At 40.0% G+C, this 17,719-nt stretch overlaps 1 protein-coding gene and 1 pseudogene across 4 annotated transcripts in view; both read right to left on the bottom strand.

Moving 5' to 3' along the window:
* Positions 1 to 636: 636 nt before the first annotated feature.
* On the bottom strand, positions 637 to 2,100 carry LOC127483482 (olfactory receptor 8B3-like; annotated as a pseudogene).
* Positions 2,101 to 3,185: 1,085 nt separating this feature from the next.
* LOC100357199 (rho GTPase-activating protein 20) overlaps positions 3,186 to 17,719 on the bottom strand; it is a 50,402-nt gene continuing 35,868 nt past the window's right edge. Inside the window, exons 21-26 of one of the 4 annotated variants that reach the window (XM_051818820.2) lie at positions 16,046 to 16,230; positions 14,238 to 14,399; positions 8,489 to 8,598; positions 7,538 to 7,727; positions 5,660 to 5,775; positions 3,186 to 4,751 (exon numbers count right to left, since the gene is read on the bottom strand). In XM_051818820.2, coding sequence (XP_051674780.2) covers positions 4,739 to 4,751; positions 5,660 to 5,775; positions 7,538 to 7,727; positions 8,489 to 8,598; positions 14,238 to 14,399; positions 16,046 to 16,230 — 776 coding nt within the window. In that variant the 3' untranslated portion in view covers positions 3,186 to 4,738. The remainder of the gene's footprint in view (positions 4,752 to 5,659; positions 5,776 to 7,537; positions 7,728 to 8,488; positions 8,599 to 14,237; positions 14,400 to 16,045; positions 16,231 to 17,719) is intronic. The other 3 variants (XM_017342864.3, XM_051818793.2, XM_051818812.2) reach the window with 3 other exon arrangements.

Below are 17,719 nucleotides of genomic sequence, written 5' to 3'. Positions count from 1 at the left end.
CCACATAATCTGGCTGTTTACAGTAGGCCACTGGCTAAGGCATCGCCCCAATTTTTGACTATGGGTACCTAAGGCTAGTCCCTTCCTTTCCTCTATGTACAGAGAAAATGGCTTTTCTACACTGGGGAGCTGTAGGGCAAGAGCAGTTTTAGTTCTTACTTAAGTTCTAGAATGTTCTCTGGAGCCCCCCAGTCCATTCCAGGGGCTCCTATTCTGTTCATTTAAGGTTCATATAAGAGCTTCACTATGTCCTCAAATCTAGGAATCCACATTTTCACAGAATTCACATTTCCGTGAATCTAGATTCACAGAAGTTGATATCTCCATGACAAAGTTGCACAGAAATCCTAGATGTGTCAGAGTCTAAAAATTCAGTCTTACCATTTATGGAGTTAACATCATTCAACTTTTCCCTCTTACAGTAATATCTCTACTACATTTTTTCCTGAGAATAACAGAATGAAAAGTTCTCCAGGCTCTCTGAAAGGTTGAAGGTCTGATACTCCACCTGCATCCATTGTCTTGAATCATGAAGTGATCTATGTAATTAAATTAATTTCCCTCTTATCCAAATATTACCATTTTATCTTGATTTCTTACCCTTCTTTCCATGGATTTACATATCATGTGCTTTTACTAGGAATTGGCATCTATAACAAAGACAGCTTCAAGTCGGGAAAGTATGCTATTCTTCAAAGTCTTAATGCAACATGAACATCTTTATTTCTCAGACTATAGATGAAAGGATTCATCATTGGCCCCACAATGGTGTTAAAAATAGTGGATACTTTATCTTGAGCCAGAGACCCAGCAGGAGAAGGTTTAAAATATATAAAAGATGCAGATCCAAAGAAAAGACAAACAGTGATCATGTGGGAGCTGCAGGTACTGAAGGCTTTGGACCTGGCATTGGTAGAACGGATACGCAAAATGCTGGAGAGGATCTGGGTATAAGAAATGAAGAGAGTAAGACTGGGCACTGTTATGTTGATGAGCAACACAATAAAAATAACCAATTCATTGATAAAAGTGCTTGTGCAGGAGAGCTGGAGGAGAGGAGATACATCACACATGAAATGATTGATGATGTTGCCATCACAGAAGTTGAGTCTCAGCATGCATCCAGTGTGAGCCATGGCACCCACAAAACCCATGACATATGCACACACCGTCAGCATGAGGCAGACCTGAGGAGACATGGTGATCTTGTACAGCAGGGGCTTACAGATGGCTACATATCTGACATAGGCCATCAATGTCAAGATACAGTACTCATCAATAACAAAGAAAGAGAAGGAAAAGAGCTGAGCCATGCACTCAACATAGGAGATGATGTTCTCTTTCACAAAACTCACCAGCATTCTGGGACTTATGACACAGGAGTAGCAGAGATCAATGAAGGACAGGTTGAAGAGGAAGTAGTACATGGGGGTGTGCAGGTGAGGGTTCAGACCAATCAGAGCAATCAAGCCCAGGTTCCCCACCACAGTGACCACATAGATCCCCAAGAACAGGAAGAAGAGAGTCAGCTGCAGTTCTGGCTGTTGAGTTAATCCCAGCAGGATAAACTCAGTCACTGAGAAGTCTTTTCCTGAGGCCTTTCTTCCTTGAAATATATCTAGGAGAAGAGAAGAAACAGTTACATTAAAACTAAAGCCCAGTTGTGGGCATTTTGCCTAGGAGTTAAGATGCCACTTCCAACATCCAAATCCCTTATTTTTACCAGAGTTCCTAGGACAGAGTCCCATTTAGTTCTACATTACAGCTTCCTGTGAACATGCATCCTAGGAAGCAGCTGGTGAGAGCCCAAGTACTTGAATCCCTGCCATCCACTTAGGATACCCAGACTGACTTCCTCACTCCTGGCTTTAGCTGTCACCTGCTGCTATTTGGATATTTGGGGAGTGAACCAGTGGTGAGGTGGGGGAATCTCTCTTTCTGCTTATCTGTTTTGCTCTCTGCCCTTCAATTAGTAAAATAATTTATAAAATAACATATTAAAACATGAGACTCCAACTCCTTCCACCCAACCCTTTTCTAAAGAGATTGAGACTCAGACTGGAGGAGTGAACTCACGCCCACGCTTCTGAGAACCTTCATTTCTCCATTTCACTTTATAAAATGTGTAAAGATGAGTAACAGGAATGGCTAGAAGGCAACCTCTGTAGGAAAATACATTTTCCAAATTTGTTTAGGGAATCCTTTCAAGGATGGCAGGCATAAAGCAAGCATTCTTTATATAGCAGTACCAGTCTGAGTCTACGCAAGCAGGAGATGTAAGAAACATTGTTATCTATTTTTAAATTGCTCAACCAATTTCTAATTCAATCCACTATTATCAGATAATAGATATACAGGATTTATCCATGTTCTCAGTTTTCTAGTGCCAAGGAGTTAGGGCCTTGGAGAAAAGTATCTGTCACTCACCTGGGCCTCTGTGTCATCTCAGGGAACTAGCAACTGCTGAGATCTTCTTATTGCTCTCTGGTGCTGGGGAGCCAGTCTATACAGATGCCAATGAAACATCGCTCCCTCAAATCCAGTGTGTCACTGAGAGCACTCTTACTAAGCTGATCCATGTTGAGGAACAAGAAACTGGGAGTAAACAGGGCCCATCTGTCTCAGATGTGTCTTTGGGTGGGGTCTTCTGTGAAGCCTCCATGTGCATACCATTCAAGAAATTGGATTCATGTCCCATAATCCTAACAAGCCTGCTATTTTCCTTGAATTTTTCACCTAAATCCTTATGCCTCAGATATTGTTAGCTTCACTAGAGATTCAATTATTTTTAATATTTATTTATTTTGAAAATTAGATTACAGAGAGGAAGGGAGACAGAGAGATAGACAGAGATACAGAGAGAGATCTTTCATCTGTTGGTTCACTCCCTATATGGCTTCAATAGCCACGGTTGGGCCAGGCCAAAGCCATGAGCTTCATCTGGGACTCCCAAGTGGGTGGAAGAGGCCCAAACACTTGGGTCCTCTTCTGCTGCTTTTACCAGGCCATTAACAGGTAGCTGGATCAGAAGTGGAGCACCCATGACACAAACCATTGCCAATGTGGGATGCTGGCATTGAACAATGCCAGTTCCAGGAGACTCAATTTTTTAAACACAAGCAACATAGAGTTCTTCTTTCCTAATATTTTCGCTGTAAATTCTCTTCCAGAAGTAACGACCTAGACATTTATTGGGAGAAAGTGGAAACAAAGAATATCTGAGGGGGAAATGCCTATTATTATTTCAAAGTTATTTTCCACCACTCTTAGATTTACCTTTAGAAAATGCTAATAAAGAATTTGACATTGGGGTAGGCATTTGGGGCAGTGGTTAAGTCATATGCCTGGAGCCCATATGGGAATGCCTGGTTTAACTCCCAGCTATTCTACTTCCAATACAGCTTGCCGCGAGTGCACACCCTTGGAGAAAGCAGATGAAGCAGATGACAGTTCAGGCACTTGGGTCCTTGGCACCCATGAAGGAGAACCTAACAGACTTCTGGGATCCTAGAAAATGAAGTGTTTAAAGTGGGTGAATAAAGGGATGAGTGAGGTGATGATGCTGCCTTGAGTTTGGATTATGTGTCTCATACTAGGGTAATAACCCTCAATAAAATGAATGCCCCTTGTCTTGGAACATTGTAGTTTGTCGTGTGGCCCCTTGTGTAGTCCTGTCCTCCAGTGGATCGGGGCCTTGACCACATGCCACTGGACTTTGACTGATGGGGGACTAGCAAACATGAAGCAAACAGAGGTTTGAGAAGTGTTTGGCATCTCTTCCTGCTACACATGCAGGAGGCAGAGCTTCCCTTTAGAAGACATGGAAGTCAAAAAAGAGCCAGCATAAATCCAAAGACCCTAAAGTAGCCCCAGTGGCACTGTCAGTTGACTGCAAGCCTTTGAGTGACTCAGGTGAGACCAGAAGGACTATCCAGCTGAGCTTGTAGCAAATCTCTAATTATGGGAAAATAAAATGGTCACCAAAGCCAGTAAGTGATAAAGTAATTTTATTGTATTCATAAGAAAAATAAACAATAGAATAAAATAATTTAATAGAATGAAAGATACAAACAATCCTTAAAAGAGTGTGAAAGAAAATTGAGCTTATGCTCTGTACCTTTCAGTATTGTGCAATACTGAAATTTCCTATATATCAAACTATCAGACTTTTAAAAAGTCATTTGATTCAATTAGTTTTAAAGTGGGATTTGTCAAAATGTATTTTTTATACATTCATTCTTATAATATTTAATTACTTTGGATGTAGCAAAGATATTTATGGTATATTGAAAGTCATCAAAAGAATCTCCATGGAATTTAAAAAAGGATCTCCAGAGTATTTAAACTAGATATACTGGACCAATGAAAAAGTATGTTTAAGAAAATCAGATCTTGTACACTTTCTTTTGCCAAAGATGTGACTTTTCTGGAGGTAGTCTTAGTTTAAGGTTCTTCTTATCCATTCCATTACTAATATATTCCATCATTCTTCACTAGAAGGTAAAGCTTTTATCCAAGTTTAGAAAAATATTGTGAACATTTGTCAAAATATCTCCTAGCCCAATGTGAAAGGAGATATGGGATAAAGGTCATATGTATCTGTAAATGTCAAAATTCAGGAACTCAGAAAATGAAAGAACAGTTGGTGGAGCTGGCAGCAGGTATGGTCTAGAGATCATCTGTCAATGTTGCCTTCTTGCTAATTATCATAACTTTAGTGGATGTGGATGCATCAGATTTATGCATTTGTTCTGTAAAAAAGAAAACAAAAGGTTGTCTTGGTATAAATATTCTAAGATACTGGAGACATCCCAATTCTTGATGAAATGGATTTTCCCAAAGATTTTTCCTGTAAGCGATGAGGTGAATTTCACAAAACCAGGAAAAGTCAATCTGCAGGGACATGTTCTCCGGTTCTGATCCTGAATTCCACTTATGAGTAGAGTGCTTGTTGCCTGCAGTTAGCTAGGTTGGGAAGTACTAGCTAGCTCTCAGTTTCAGTGGAATCTCTACTGCCCTATGAATTCTTTTCTTTTTTCAGCTGTTTTAGTTTACATCTGCATCTGATTAACACATAAAGCAGCCTGAGATTTATATATTCTCTTGTCTATATTTTACAGATAAACTGAAGCTGACAGAGAAACAAAAATAATACCACAGGAAAATGATGCCACAAGTTTTTTTGCTCTGGAAAGCTTGTTTGACAGGAAAACAAGACCCTTTTCCTCAATGATGCCAGTTTTCTTCAAACTGCTTGAAAAAGCACTGGGAGACTATCGAGTGGAAAAGGGAACTAAATCAAACAGGCATTGTTTAGAACCCCTCACTTGAGTTTAATCTAGAGCACATTGACAGTATCTACAAAGGCTTTCAAACCATTTGTGGAAAAACAGAATTAAAAGTATTACTATATTATGGTTCCAAAAATGTTTTGATTCAAAACATCTTTTCACTAAATATGAAAAGGTTATATAATGAAAAACCAGCCATGAATTCCAAAACATTTTGCCGCCACAATGTACTGAAACAAGTAGTTTGGGCTCCAGTACACTGATCTCTGCCATTCATATGAGAGACCTGGATTAAGTTCTTTCTTTGTGCATTAGCCTAACCCAGTCATTTGCAGGGTGAATCAGCGTGACTTTGTCATCAAAATCACCTAAATGATGTTTCTGAGTAGTTGTCCTGATTTATTGCATTTTCTTCCACGGGAGAGGTGATGTCTTCCCCAAAAATGCTGAAGAAATGTTCAATTAGAAATTTTACAACAGCAACCTGCAACAAAAATGGGCAAAAATAGAATGTATTTTTATATTTGGCAACAGTATATACCTTATTCCATACAAAAATCAAATACCTAGCAAAAAAGGTGAAACTCAGAATTTCAGGAAGAATTCAGAGTTGACAAAAAATTATGAAAATCCATTTTCTCTGGGAAATTATGTCAATTTTGAGAGCACGTGGGTACAGATTTTTATGTTCTTCTAGTCAGTTGATTAACATCATTTCTGAACTTAGTTTTCAGCATTTTTCATCAATGAATACCTCATTTTTTGTTGTTTTTTTATTTTTTTATTTATTTTTGACAGGCAGAGTGGACAGTGAGAGAGAGACAGAGAGAAAGGTCTTCTTTTACCGTTGGTTCACCCTCCAATGGCCGTTGAGGCCAGTGCACCATGGCCAGCACACCGCGCTGATCCGAAGGCAGGGGCCAGGTATTTCTCCTGGTCTCCCATGCGGGTGTAGGGCCCAAGAACTTGGGCCATCCTCCACTGCACTCCTGGGCCACAGCAGAGAGCTGGACGGGAAGAGGGGCAACTGGGACAGAATCTGGCATTCCAACCAGGACTAGAACCCAGTGTGCCGGCGCTGCAGGTGGAAGATTAGCCTATTGAGCTGCAGCGCCAGCCTTCAATGAATACCTCTTTACAGATATGACATTTTCAATTAGGATTTCTAGAATGGTTAGAGTAAAAATATATATCCCATTGTGAAATCTGTAAAGCAACAAAATAGATGCAAGCCTGGGGAATTCACTTTCAGGGATGTATCCTAAACTTGTGAATCAAAGATTCTTGTTTGGTTCTTTTGGCAAGAAAGGAGGCAAGTGGAGAGAAAATGTATGCCTGTCTAACTTCAGTCTCTCCTTGTGCAGTGCCCTGTCTCTTCTCAGTATGGCTTTCTGAAGGAGCTTAGAGAAAAGTTTGGCCCCTTTGTTATCGTGAATCTATTAGGATATTCTCAAATTTCAGTTGATATCATATTCTATCAGCAGAAATGAAATCAGATTCAGGCATATCTGAATGAATCACAACTGGCAAAGGGAGTTCAGTGTGCACACCCACATTGCCAAAGCCACCCTAGCAGTCACTCAGCTTCTCTGAGTTACAGCTTCTACCATTCATCAGCTGAGGAAGCCTTGGCTTACAAATGTCTCCCTCAATGGAGAGACCTAGACTTGAAGACTGTTTTGTACAACACAAAGTCCATGTTCATTTCTTTTTTGTTAATATGTATTTTTTTAATTTGAAAGACAGAGTTACAGAGAGGGAAAGGCAGAAGGAGAAAGAGACAGTCCATCAGCTTGTTCACTCTCCAAATGGCCACAAAATACAGGGAACCATCTTTCACTGCCTTCCCAGGCACATTAACAGGGAGCTGGATCAAAAGCAGAGTAGCTGGGATTTGAACCATCACTGCAATATGGAATGCCAGTAACATTGACAGCTACCCAACCTGTTGTACCATAATGTTGGCCACACTCCAAGCTCCTAACATCATGTGACTCTCTTCTTACTTTACACTATCAGTCTTGTGGTCAATTTTCAGATGCGAAATAAGAAATGATTCCCTGCTATCAATGTCTTGCTTACCATCCCACCTGCCCACAACTGCCAGAAGAATGAATGACTATGGCCCTCCAGAGGAGTACCTAAAGTGAGAACTTCAAAATGGTCCATCAGCATTAAGATAGTGAACTGTAAATGCAAAGTGGAGACAGTGCTCCCTAGGGCATACAAATGCGACATCTAATTACCTTTCTCCTCCTTTCCTTTCTTCTTGCTGAGATTGTGGAACCACGTAGCCAAAAAAGACTTGGAGCTACACAAGATGACAACTTTGAAGCTGTCATATTATTCAAAGATGATTGCTTTGCAATCTTCTCTAAGACTCCAAATAGGGAACGCAGGAGTTTAAAGTTTGATTTTGGCAGCTTACCTAAAAGTCTGAACATAGAAAAGTATACTCTTAACACAAGAACTTTAATTGAAGACATTGTACATCCAGAGAAAAGGAACTAAATGTTTTGTTTGTCACTGGCAAAACCCAATGAAAGTACTGGTCAATGTCCTAATGTGTCTTCAAAGTACTGTCTGCAATATTTCCTCTAATCTACTATGTCACGTGTTAAACGGAGCAAATCTCATTACTATCTAATGTAACAGAAGCATATTTAAGATATTTATTAAATTCCAGAATTTGACCACTTGAAAGCTTCTTGATGAATGTAAACAGAAATTAAGTACAAGGGGCCCCTTTGCTTCTTTGTAAGGTAGTAGCACAAGAATGCCACCCATGGCAAGAGTACAAAGGTTACCAGTTATCAAACAGACTCATCACGGCTTAGGACTACATACACAAACATGTCATGAATTCAATTCCTAGACCTCCACTGGACTTCTCTGGTTAGCTAACACATTGACAATGATACACAAAGACCAATGATCAGTTGGGCCTCTTGCCTTTGACTTGAACCTATGAATTTCCTCCTGTATCAAGGCAGTATGTTCAGGATGAGTACAAAGGTCAAGGACTCCGTATTAATAATGTTATGAGAAACAAATGAATGACAGCAGCATGCATGACCTGCATACCTTTCTAAACTGGCCTCCATCTGTGTGACCAAAAACTCTTGTCAGTGGTTATGATTTTAATGGATGAAATGCTAAAATAGCTGATATTTTAAAGAGATTATTGGTATCCTCACCTCTGAATTGCTGCTATTTGAGTCTCCTCATTCCCTTTATCCAGGACACGAAGCCAGTTATTATACAGGTCATCCGTAAATATACTTCCTGGGATACTTCCTAAAAAGCCCTTATAGGGATTCAAAAAAAAAGTTATTCTCCTGGAAAACATGATTGGCTAACCTACAAGAAAACTTTAATTGAAGTACTCAGTTTAGTCTCCAATTTTTTCACAGATACCCCCAACTCTGACCTACAAAGAGCTTGCTTCCAACTCTCCACTTATTTCCACATGTCAAGCCACGGACTTGCACTTTGGCCAAAAGTAGAAATATAAATGAGGGTTTCTAGGCGTGATGGGGATGAAAATAATGTATCCTCCCATCATCTGTCAATTCCTTCTTAGGTACATTTTACAAACTAGTACAAACGAGATTTGCTGATGAATCATCCTCATTCAATTATTTTCTTGACAAGAAATAAACATACACATTTTGCCTGTTTATTTCAGGCCTGGTGCTTTTAATTCTTAGCAGGAAATGTTTAGAATCAAATAACATAAGTACCCACACTCATCCATGCAGTCACATGCACATGGAAAGTGAGGAGTAGGCCTTCTGACTTGTGCTGTGTGGGTTCCTAAGGAGAAAACTATCATTACAGCCTCACTCTTCATGTCTTTATAGATTCAACTCTTTACAATTGTAAGCATAGGTTACCAGATACCCATTTCTTACCTACACGTTATTCTGCACAACCCACTGGCTGGCACACATACAATCCCCACAGAAAGGAAACAATCATAATTTAGATAGAATACAATTTCAGGTCTTTACCTTTCAGAGCTATGGATGAGCTTCCTAAGTGGAGTCATGGAAGATCAGTTTACTTACAATGTTGATGAATAATGTTAATATCATTAAATTGAACCCTAAGCTTTCTCAGGTTTTCATTTTCTTTATGATGGCATGTATGGAACTTGTTATAGACCCTTGCTAATGTTGTTTGCACTGGTCTCATTATACAGACCATGAATCTTTGTGATGGCAACTGGTTTAGGAAATGCACCCAAGAAGCTATCTTCATTATAAGCCAATGAAGCTCACTCATTTTTAATATTTATTGAGCTATTGTTTGTTCCAGAAACAATTACTACTGAAGATAGAGCAATGAAAACAGAGAGCTTCATTCTAGTAATATCTTTACTGTGTGATCAGTGTCCAGTAGACTTCCATGGAAGTAAGGAGTGTTCACTGAGTATTCCACGGAGTGGGTCCAGTATGCAGAAAGCAGAACCACTTGAACACTGGCTGGCTCTGGGAATTTGGTAGACTCAGGGCACCTTGGGCTGATGCAAACCACACTAACAAACACTTGGGTCATTTGTCTTTTCTGTGGTTTCCTGGATCCTGAGGCACTGCACATTACTGGAGCTAGTTCTTACGGCCACAACACAAGCCAAGCAGAAGATGCAAAGGAAATCATGTTAGGCCTCTGCTTCCAGACACCTCAGTAGCAAAATCAGTGTGGCCCTGCTCATATTCCTATTCCTACCCTAAAACAGTTCTCTAGTTGTATGATATGGTGTTATCAAGAATCAGATTGCATTGATAAAATCAATGCACAAAAATCAACAGCCTTTGTATACACAGACAATGCCATGGCTGAGGAAGAACTTCTAAGATCAATCCCATTCACAATAGCTACAAAAACAATCAAATACCTTGGAATAAACTTAACCAAAGACGTTAAAGATCTCTACGATGAAAATTACAAAACCTTAAAGAAAGAAATAGAAGAGGATACCAAGAAATGGAAAAATCTTCCATGCTCATGGATTGGAAGAATCAATATCATCAAAATGTCCATTCTCCCAAAAGCAATTTACAGATTCAATGCAATACCAATCAAGATACCGAAGACCTTCTTCTCAGATCTGGAAAAAATGGTGCTGAAATTTATATGGAGGCACAAGAGACCTCGAATAGCTAAAGCAATCTTGTACAACAAAAACAAAGCCGGAGGCATCACAATACCAGATTTCAGGACATACTACAGGGCAGTTGTAATTAAAACAGCATGGTACTGGTACAGAAACAGATGGATAGACCAATGGAACAGAATTGAAACACCAGAAATCAACCCAAACATCTACAGCCAACTTATATTTGATCAAGGATCTAAAACTAATTCCTGGAGCAAGGACAGTCTATTCAATAAATGGTGCTGGGAAAATTGGATTTCCACGTGCAGAATCATGAAGCAAGACCCCTACCTTACACCTTACACAAAAATCCACTCAACATGGATTAAAGACCTAAATCTACGACCTGACACCATCAAGTTACTAGAGAACATTGGAGAAACCCTTCAAGATATTGGCACAGGCAAAGAATTTCTGGAAAAGACCCGGGAGGCGCAGGCAATCAAACCAAAATCAACTATTGGGATTGCATCAAATTGAGAAGTTTCTGTACTGCAAAAGAAACAGTCAGGAGAGTGAAAAGACAACCGACAGAATGGGAAAAAATATTTGCAAACTATGCAACAGACAAAGGGTTAATAACCAGAATCTACAAAGAGATCAAGAAACTCCACAAAAACAAAACCAACAACCCACTTAAGAGATGGGCCAAGGACCTCAATAGACATTTTTCAAAAGAGGAAATCCAAATGGCCAACAGGCACATGAAAAAATGTTCAAGGTCATTAGCAATCAGGGAAATGCAAATCAAAACCACAATGAGGTTTCACCTCACCCCGGTTAGAATGGCTCACATTCAGAAATCTACCAACAACAGATGCTGGCGAGGATGTGGGGAAAAAGGGACACTAACCCACTGTTGGTGGGAATGCAAACTGGTCAAGCCACTATGGAAGTCAGTCTGGAGATTCCTCAGAAACCTGAAGATAACCCTACCGTTCGACCCAGCCATCCCACTCCTTGGAATTTACCCAAAGGAATTTAAATTGGCAAATAAAAAAGAGGTCTGCACCCTAATGTTTATTGCAGCTCAATTCACAATAGCGAAGACCTGGAACCAACCTAAATGCCCATCAACGATAGACTGGATAAAGAAATTATGGGATATGTACTCTTTAGAATACTATACCGCAGTAAGAAACAACGAAATCCAGTCATTTGCAACAAAATGGAGGAATCTGGAACACATCATGCTGAGTGAAATAAGCCAGTCCCAAAGGGACAAATACCATATGTTCTCCCTGATCGGTGACGACTGACTGAACACCAAGAGGGAAACCTGTTGGAGTGAGGTGGACACTATGGGAAATGGTGGCTTGATCAGCATAGCCCTGACTGTTAATGAACAACTAAATACATTATCCCTCTTAGTAGTTTTTTTTATCTGTTCTACTTAATATGACTGGTTTAGATCTGTAATTGATGCACAGTTATTCTTAAGTGTTGAAAATTAACTGAAATGTGATCCCTGTTGAACATGGTGGTGGGAATGGGAGAGGGAAGAGATGTATAATTTGGGACATGCTCAGGCTGACTTGCCCCAAGTGGTGGAGTTGGAAGCATACCAGGGGATTCCAATTCAATCCCATCGAGGTGGCATGTACCAATGCCTTCTCACTGTTCCAGGTGATCAGTTTCAGTTCACAGTTGGTCATGGTGAAGGGACTGGGAGTCAAAGGGAGCACATAGACAAGTCTAGTACCTGCTAACGCTAACTGATGGAGTAAATAAAGGGGAGAGTGATCCAACATGGGAAGTGAGATACTCAGCAGACTCATAGAATGGCAGATGTCCTAAATAGCACTCTGGCCTCAGAATCAGCCCTAAAGGCACTCGGATCTGGCTGAAAAGCCCATGAGAGTATTTCAGGCATGGAAAGCCAAGACACTCTGGCAAAAAGATCTCTGCGAGTGAGATCCCAGTGGAAAGAACAGGCCATCAAAGAAGGAGGTACCTTTCTCTGAAGGGAGGAGAGAACCTCCACTTTGACTATGAGCTTGTCTAAACAAGATAAGAATCGGAGAACTCAGAGGGCTTCCATAGCCTTGGAAACTCATGACTGGAGCATAGGGAGATTACTGATGCCATAGACAGGAGTGTCAATTGGTAAAGTCAACAACAGGAGTCACTGTGCACTTACTCCTCATGTAGGATCTCTATCCTTAATGTGCTGTACATTGAGATTTAATGCTATAACGAGTACTCAAACAATATATTTCACTTTGTGTTTCTATGGGGGTGCAAACTGTTGAAATCCTTACTTAATGCATACTAAACGGATCCTCTGTAAAAAAAAAAAAAAAAAAAAAAAAAGAAATTATCAATTCCCAACTTGACTCTCACTGGGATTAAACATGACAATAGGTCTGCTCTGATTTCATCATCATTTTAAAAAATCATCTATTATTTTTCACTTTATGTTTCTGTGTGGGAGCAAACTGTTGAAATCCATACTTAATGTATACTAAGCTGATCTTCTGTATATTAAGATAATCGAAAATGAATCTTGATGTGAATGGAAGGGGAGAGGGAGTGGGAAAGGGGAGGGTTGTGGGTGGGAGGGACGGTATGGGGGGAAAGCCATTGTAATCCATAAGTCGTACTTTGGAAATTTATATGCATTAAATAAAAGTTTAAAAAAAAAAAAAGAATCAGATTGCAAAGTCTTCAGGGAGAATCACTGAGTCTTGCTGGAAATTAAATTTATTTAATGTGTATACCTTACGGGGAGGGGGGTAAAACTCAACATGTTATTCATATTATTGTCTAAGCACAGTCATGTCAAAATGAGCCATTACTATATTTTTGCTATGTGTCCTATGGCCAAATATGAGGAGGGGGAAGGAAACATCAACTGAATAATTGCAGTGGAATTTTCAGAACTTGTTTGAAGTCACAACCACACTACCATACTTTTTTACACAGCTTCTAAGAAGTAGTAAAATGTATCAATTCAATTTCTTCTCTGTTCTACTATTTCTCACATATAGAAATATATTGAAATCCTTGTGATTTAGTTGTATCATTTAAAAACTGTATTTATTTTTCATGGAGTTGAACTGAATGTCCAGTCTTCTGAAATAATTATGGCTATTACACCTGCATTGATAGTGAGATTTTGAGGTAAAGGCTTATGTTGGGAGCAAGGTTACTCTACACTCTCTACTGAGGGTAGCGTGTCAAACATAGTAACTACGAACAAAGCATATCAGAGTAGTAAAAGTGAAGGAATGCAGAAAGAGTAAAAATCCTTTGTATACCATTTTTAAAGTGCAGACATAAGAGACAGGGGAAAGGGTGATGAGGGACTGGAGGTTCTGATGGTCTCTTTTGAGTATTTGTTGATTCACTGTGAAGCAGAGTATGTGCTGCTACAGCACAGTTCTCTAACAGCTTTCAAAAGCTCAGAAGTCTTGTGTGAAAAATTATCCTTTGTTACAAAGACAGTGTGAAAGTTACCCAATGCAGGATACTTGTTTGGGTAGGATTTTGTATATAGAAGGGTAGGTCTGACAGTGTTTTTTTGAGTAGCAAGAAAAATGATGGTATTTTTGTATTGGTTCTTGAGGCTGAGGAAAGACACGGTCATCTATGATTATCAAGAAAGCATGTGCAAACCATGGGATTTTAAACTGAGAGAGTAGCTGCTTTTAATAAGAACTTTATAGTATGTTTTCCAGAATCTTAATGCCACAGGTCTATTATTATTCTTGGATCATCATCATTAAGGAAAGCCATCCCACAGCTTCCATACCATACATGGATGATGCTAGCACTTTTCCTACCTTTAATGTAGTCGCAACATCAATAGCAGACTCACTCTCCCAGTTCACCTGGCGTTCATAGTTTAGTTTGTACCTTAGGGTTCTACATGATTTCTCATTGCCACGTTTTTTGAAAATGTCCTTTGTAAGTGGACCTTTCTGTTCAATTAAAAGAATCATATCCTTTGGATAAAATAAAAGGCATAAAATCATATGATATTTCATATCCACAAGTCCCAAGCACAAGCATGCCCCTGTTGTGACAGAAAGCTATTTCATACAAGGTTACAAGTCTGGAGAACAAGAATAGAGATCAAATTTAGAGATCTCATTTTGGTGTCTCTGAATGCACTTTGTACCCAGAGTCATTCCATGTTCATACAACAAAACATCTTAAGTGCTTGATTTAACAATGCCATCCTTTGCAGTGAATTTTTACTTTTAAATTCAATTTCTCTGCTTCTAGGCCTCTGTGGAATTACTCTTTTATAAGCAAACGTTATGTACTCATTCTCCCCAAAAACCAATAATTGCCACAATAATTGTCCATAACTGTGGACATCATATTGCTCAATTTACTTTCCATTCCTTTATTCCCCTCCGAGTGACTATATACCCCATTTCTATCTCCTGGTCTGCCACGTCGCTTTAAAACCTGTCTCCTCTCAGAAACCTTAGGATTGCATTCCTGTGTCACTAGTCTTTTATTTCCTATTGCTCTATCTTCATAACAAATACAGAAAAATAATTCTCAGAGTCAAGTATCTTAGGGCATTTTCTTTTTGTTGTTGTTGTTTTGTTTGTTTAATTATTTAGGTATGTATTTGAAAGGCAGAGTGACAACAGTGATGGAGAAACAGAGAAAGATCTACCATTTGCTGATTCACTCACCAAATGGCCAAAACAACTCCAGGGCTGGGTCAGACTGAAGCCAGAAACCAGGAACTCCATCCCAGTCTCCCACATGGGTGGCAGGAGTCCCACTATTTGGGCCTCGTGTTCCCTTCCCAGTCTTTTTTTCTCTCTAGGGCATCTTCAGCCAAGTACACCACCAGCAAGTGCCTACCTCAGTGACCTTGGGTACAAAAAAGAACTTTACTAAGACTTTCCTTTACTGGGGGTGATGATACTCACAGATTTGCCAGTATTCACCATGAAAGATGCAAAGTCCAGTGCCATATCTACCGTGTACCTGAAATTATGAGTTTCTTCACTTCTAGTCTAAGATTCCCTTACTTAAAAGGTGAACTTGGTGAGATATTGGACCCTCAATAAATTTACCACTGACATTATAGTTCACCAATTTTCAGTCAAATAGTCCCCAATCTGCAGCTTTCATTTCAAAAGTTCTGTTAGAGTGGAAAGAGTAAAACATGCCAGTGGATGAATTTTTATGTTGAAGCCTTGGAGAGATAAATGGAATACATGTGAGGTATGTTGAGTGGTAAGATTGAATTGTATAGAAGAGAAAATGATAAGAAACTTGAGATCAGTGGATAGTTCAGGTTCTGAAGGAGACAAGTGGAGAATGTGAAGGTGAGGTGGACTCACAGAGACTCAGACACACAGAGCCCATTGGGAATTTCCTGTGCATGTGTATGGGGTGCTTTGCTGAAGCCAGTGACATAGACAACAGTATCTTCTTTCCTGTTGAATTTTCCATATCACTTGAAATGCCTCCATAAGATTTTCCTTCATTGAAGTAGCATGAATAAAGCTTCTCAGCCAATGCTGGTGGCTATCTAATGATTCCTCCACTTGGGTGACAGACAGATGAGGAGACTTGACCCTTCCAAAGGTGGGTTATTGAAAACGAAAATGAGACCTACCAGTAGAGATCTGGGCAGTTTGTCATCTTTACAAACATCTTGAATGAGAGACTCAAATAGCTGAACTGGCCGAGGTGAGCTCGGGATAGGCTCTTTGGGCTGTAAATCCTTGTTTCTACAAAGGCCCCACTGATTCAGCCACTTTCTTATTGAATGTATCGTTTGAGTTCTCTTCATGTGACAATCTGAGGGAGAAATGAGAGGTTTAGATGCAAAGCTGAAGTCAGAGATGCTCATTTACAGTGTTCCCAGGCTATAGCACACGTATTGAAGTGGCTAGAAAAAAACTGCATCTCTTGTTGTATAGAAATGTCTAAACCCTGAAATGGCACCCAGCACCCAAGTGGTGAGAATATGTTCTACTTCCCCATATCATAGAACTGCTAATGAAATCTAGAGTTTGAACAGTCTCATGTTCAATTCTTTAGTGGGAATATTTGCCAGACAAGGCTAGCCACAGCTTGTTGCATTATACAGTGAGGTTTTTAGCCTGTAGAGGTGCAAGTTTCCTGATGCTAAGTTTAAACTGCATGTTCATTATCAAGTCTCATTTGACAAGCTATAAGGCATTTGGTATTCCAAATAAATCAGAAGCTGATAATCATCTCTGTTCATAGTCAGGCTCCTCTCATTTTGGGATTTTTTTTTTTATTTGACTGGTAAAGTTATAGACAGTCAGAGAGAGAGAGAGAGAAAGGTCTTCCTTCCGTTGGTTCACTCCTCAAATGGTCGCTACAGCCAGCGCTGCGCCAATCCAAAGCCAGGAGCCAGATGCTTCTTCCTGGTCTCCCACACAAGTGTAGGTGCTTGGGCCATCCTCCACTGCCCTCCCGGGCCACATCAGAGAGCTGGACTGGAAGAGGAGCAACCGGGACTAGAGAAGCAACCAGGACTAGAACCCAGTGCCCATATGGGATGCTGGTGCCGCAGGAGGAGGATTAACCAAGTGAGCCATGGCACCAGCCCCTGGGATTTCTTATTTGGCATTTGGAATGCCTAACCACTGCCAACTATCTCCAATCACAGGAATCTCTTTCTTTGCACAAGTTTTCTGAGCCTACTCCTCAGCCATGCTCTGGCCCCTTGCTCCTGAGGGCTGAGAACTTCAGGCAAGTCAGTGGGTGACCTTATTCCTCTTTCACCAGTTGGTGTCATTGGTTGTGTGGAATAATCCTCAATGTCCTTGTTCCTTGTGACATCTGGCCAAGTGAACCAAAATGCTTTCTTACTGATCAGCAGCCCCTGCATGAATGCTGATCAAGGTTTGCTTCTCAAAGAAATGGTGATCAGTAACAAACAGCTGAATTCCAAGGATTTACTGCTCAGGTGCATACCTTCTCAATAAGGTATCTAAATGTTTTCTCAGTTAACCTCCTTATACCAAATCATAAACTGAGTCAACTCAATGCATTCTTAATTTAAAACACTGTAAAAGTCATGTGTAGCCTGATAGATGACTGTGTTTCCAAAATCTGACTTAAAGACACATACACTGGGCACTTGATGGGCATTGTGTGCATCACCATTGCACACACATGAGGGCAGCACTCCTGGTGGTCAGAAATCAGGAGGGGCTCCTCATTATGCCACTTAGAGGAACAGATAATCAAAATTTTTAGAGTTTCAGTTGGCTCAGTTTGTACATGAACAATACTACTTGCACCTCTTTGACTG

This window comes from Oryctolagus cuniculus, chromosome 1 (assembly GCF_964237555.1).
Source record: "Oryctolagus cuniculus chromosome 1, mOryCun1.1, whole genome shotgun sequence".
Classification (NCBI taxonomy): domain Eukaryota; kingdom Metazoa; phylum Chordata; class Mammalia; order Lagomorpha; family Leporidae; genus Oryctolagus; species Oryctolagus cuniculus.
This window is presented reverse-complemented; position numbering and strand designations above follow the sequence as displayed.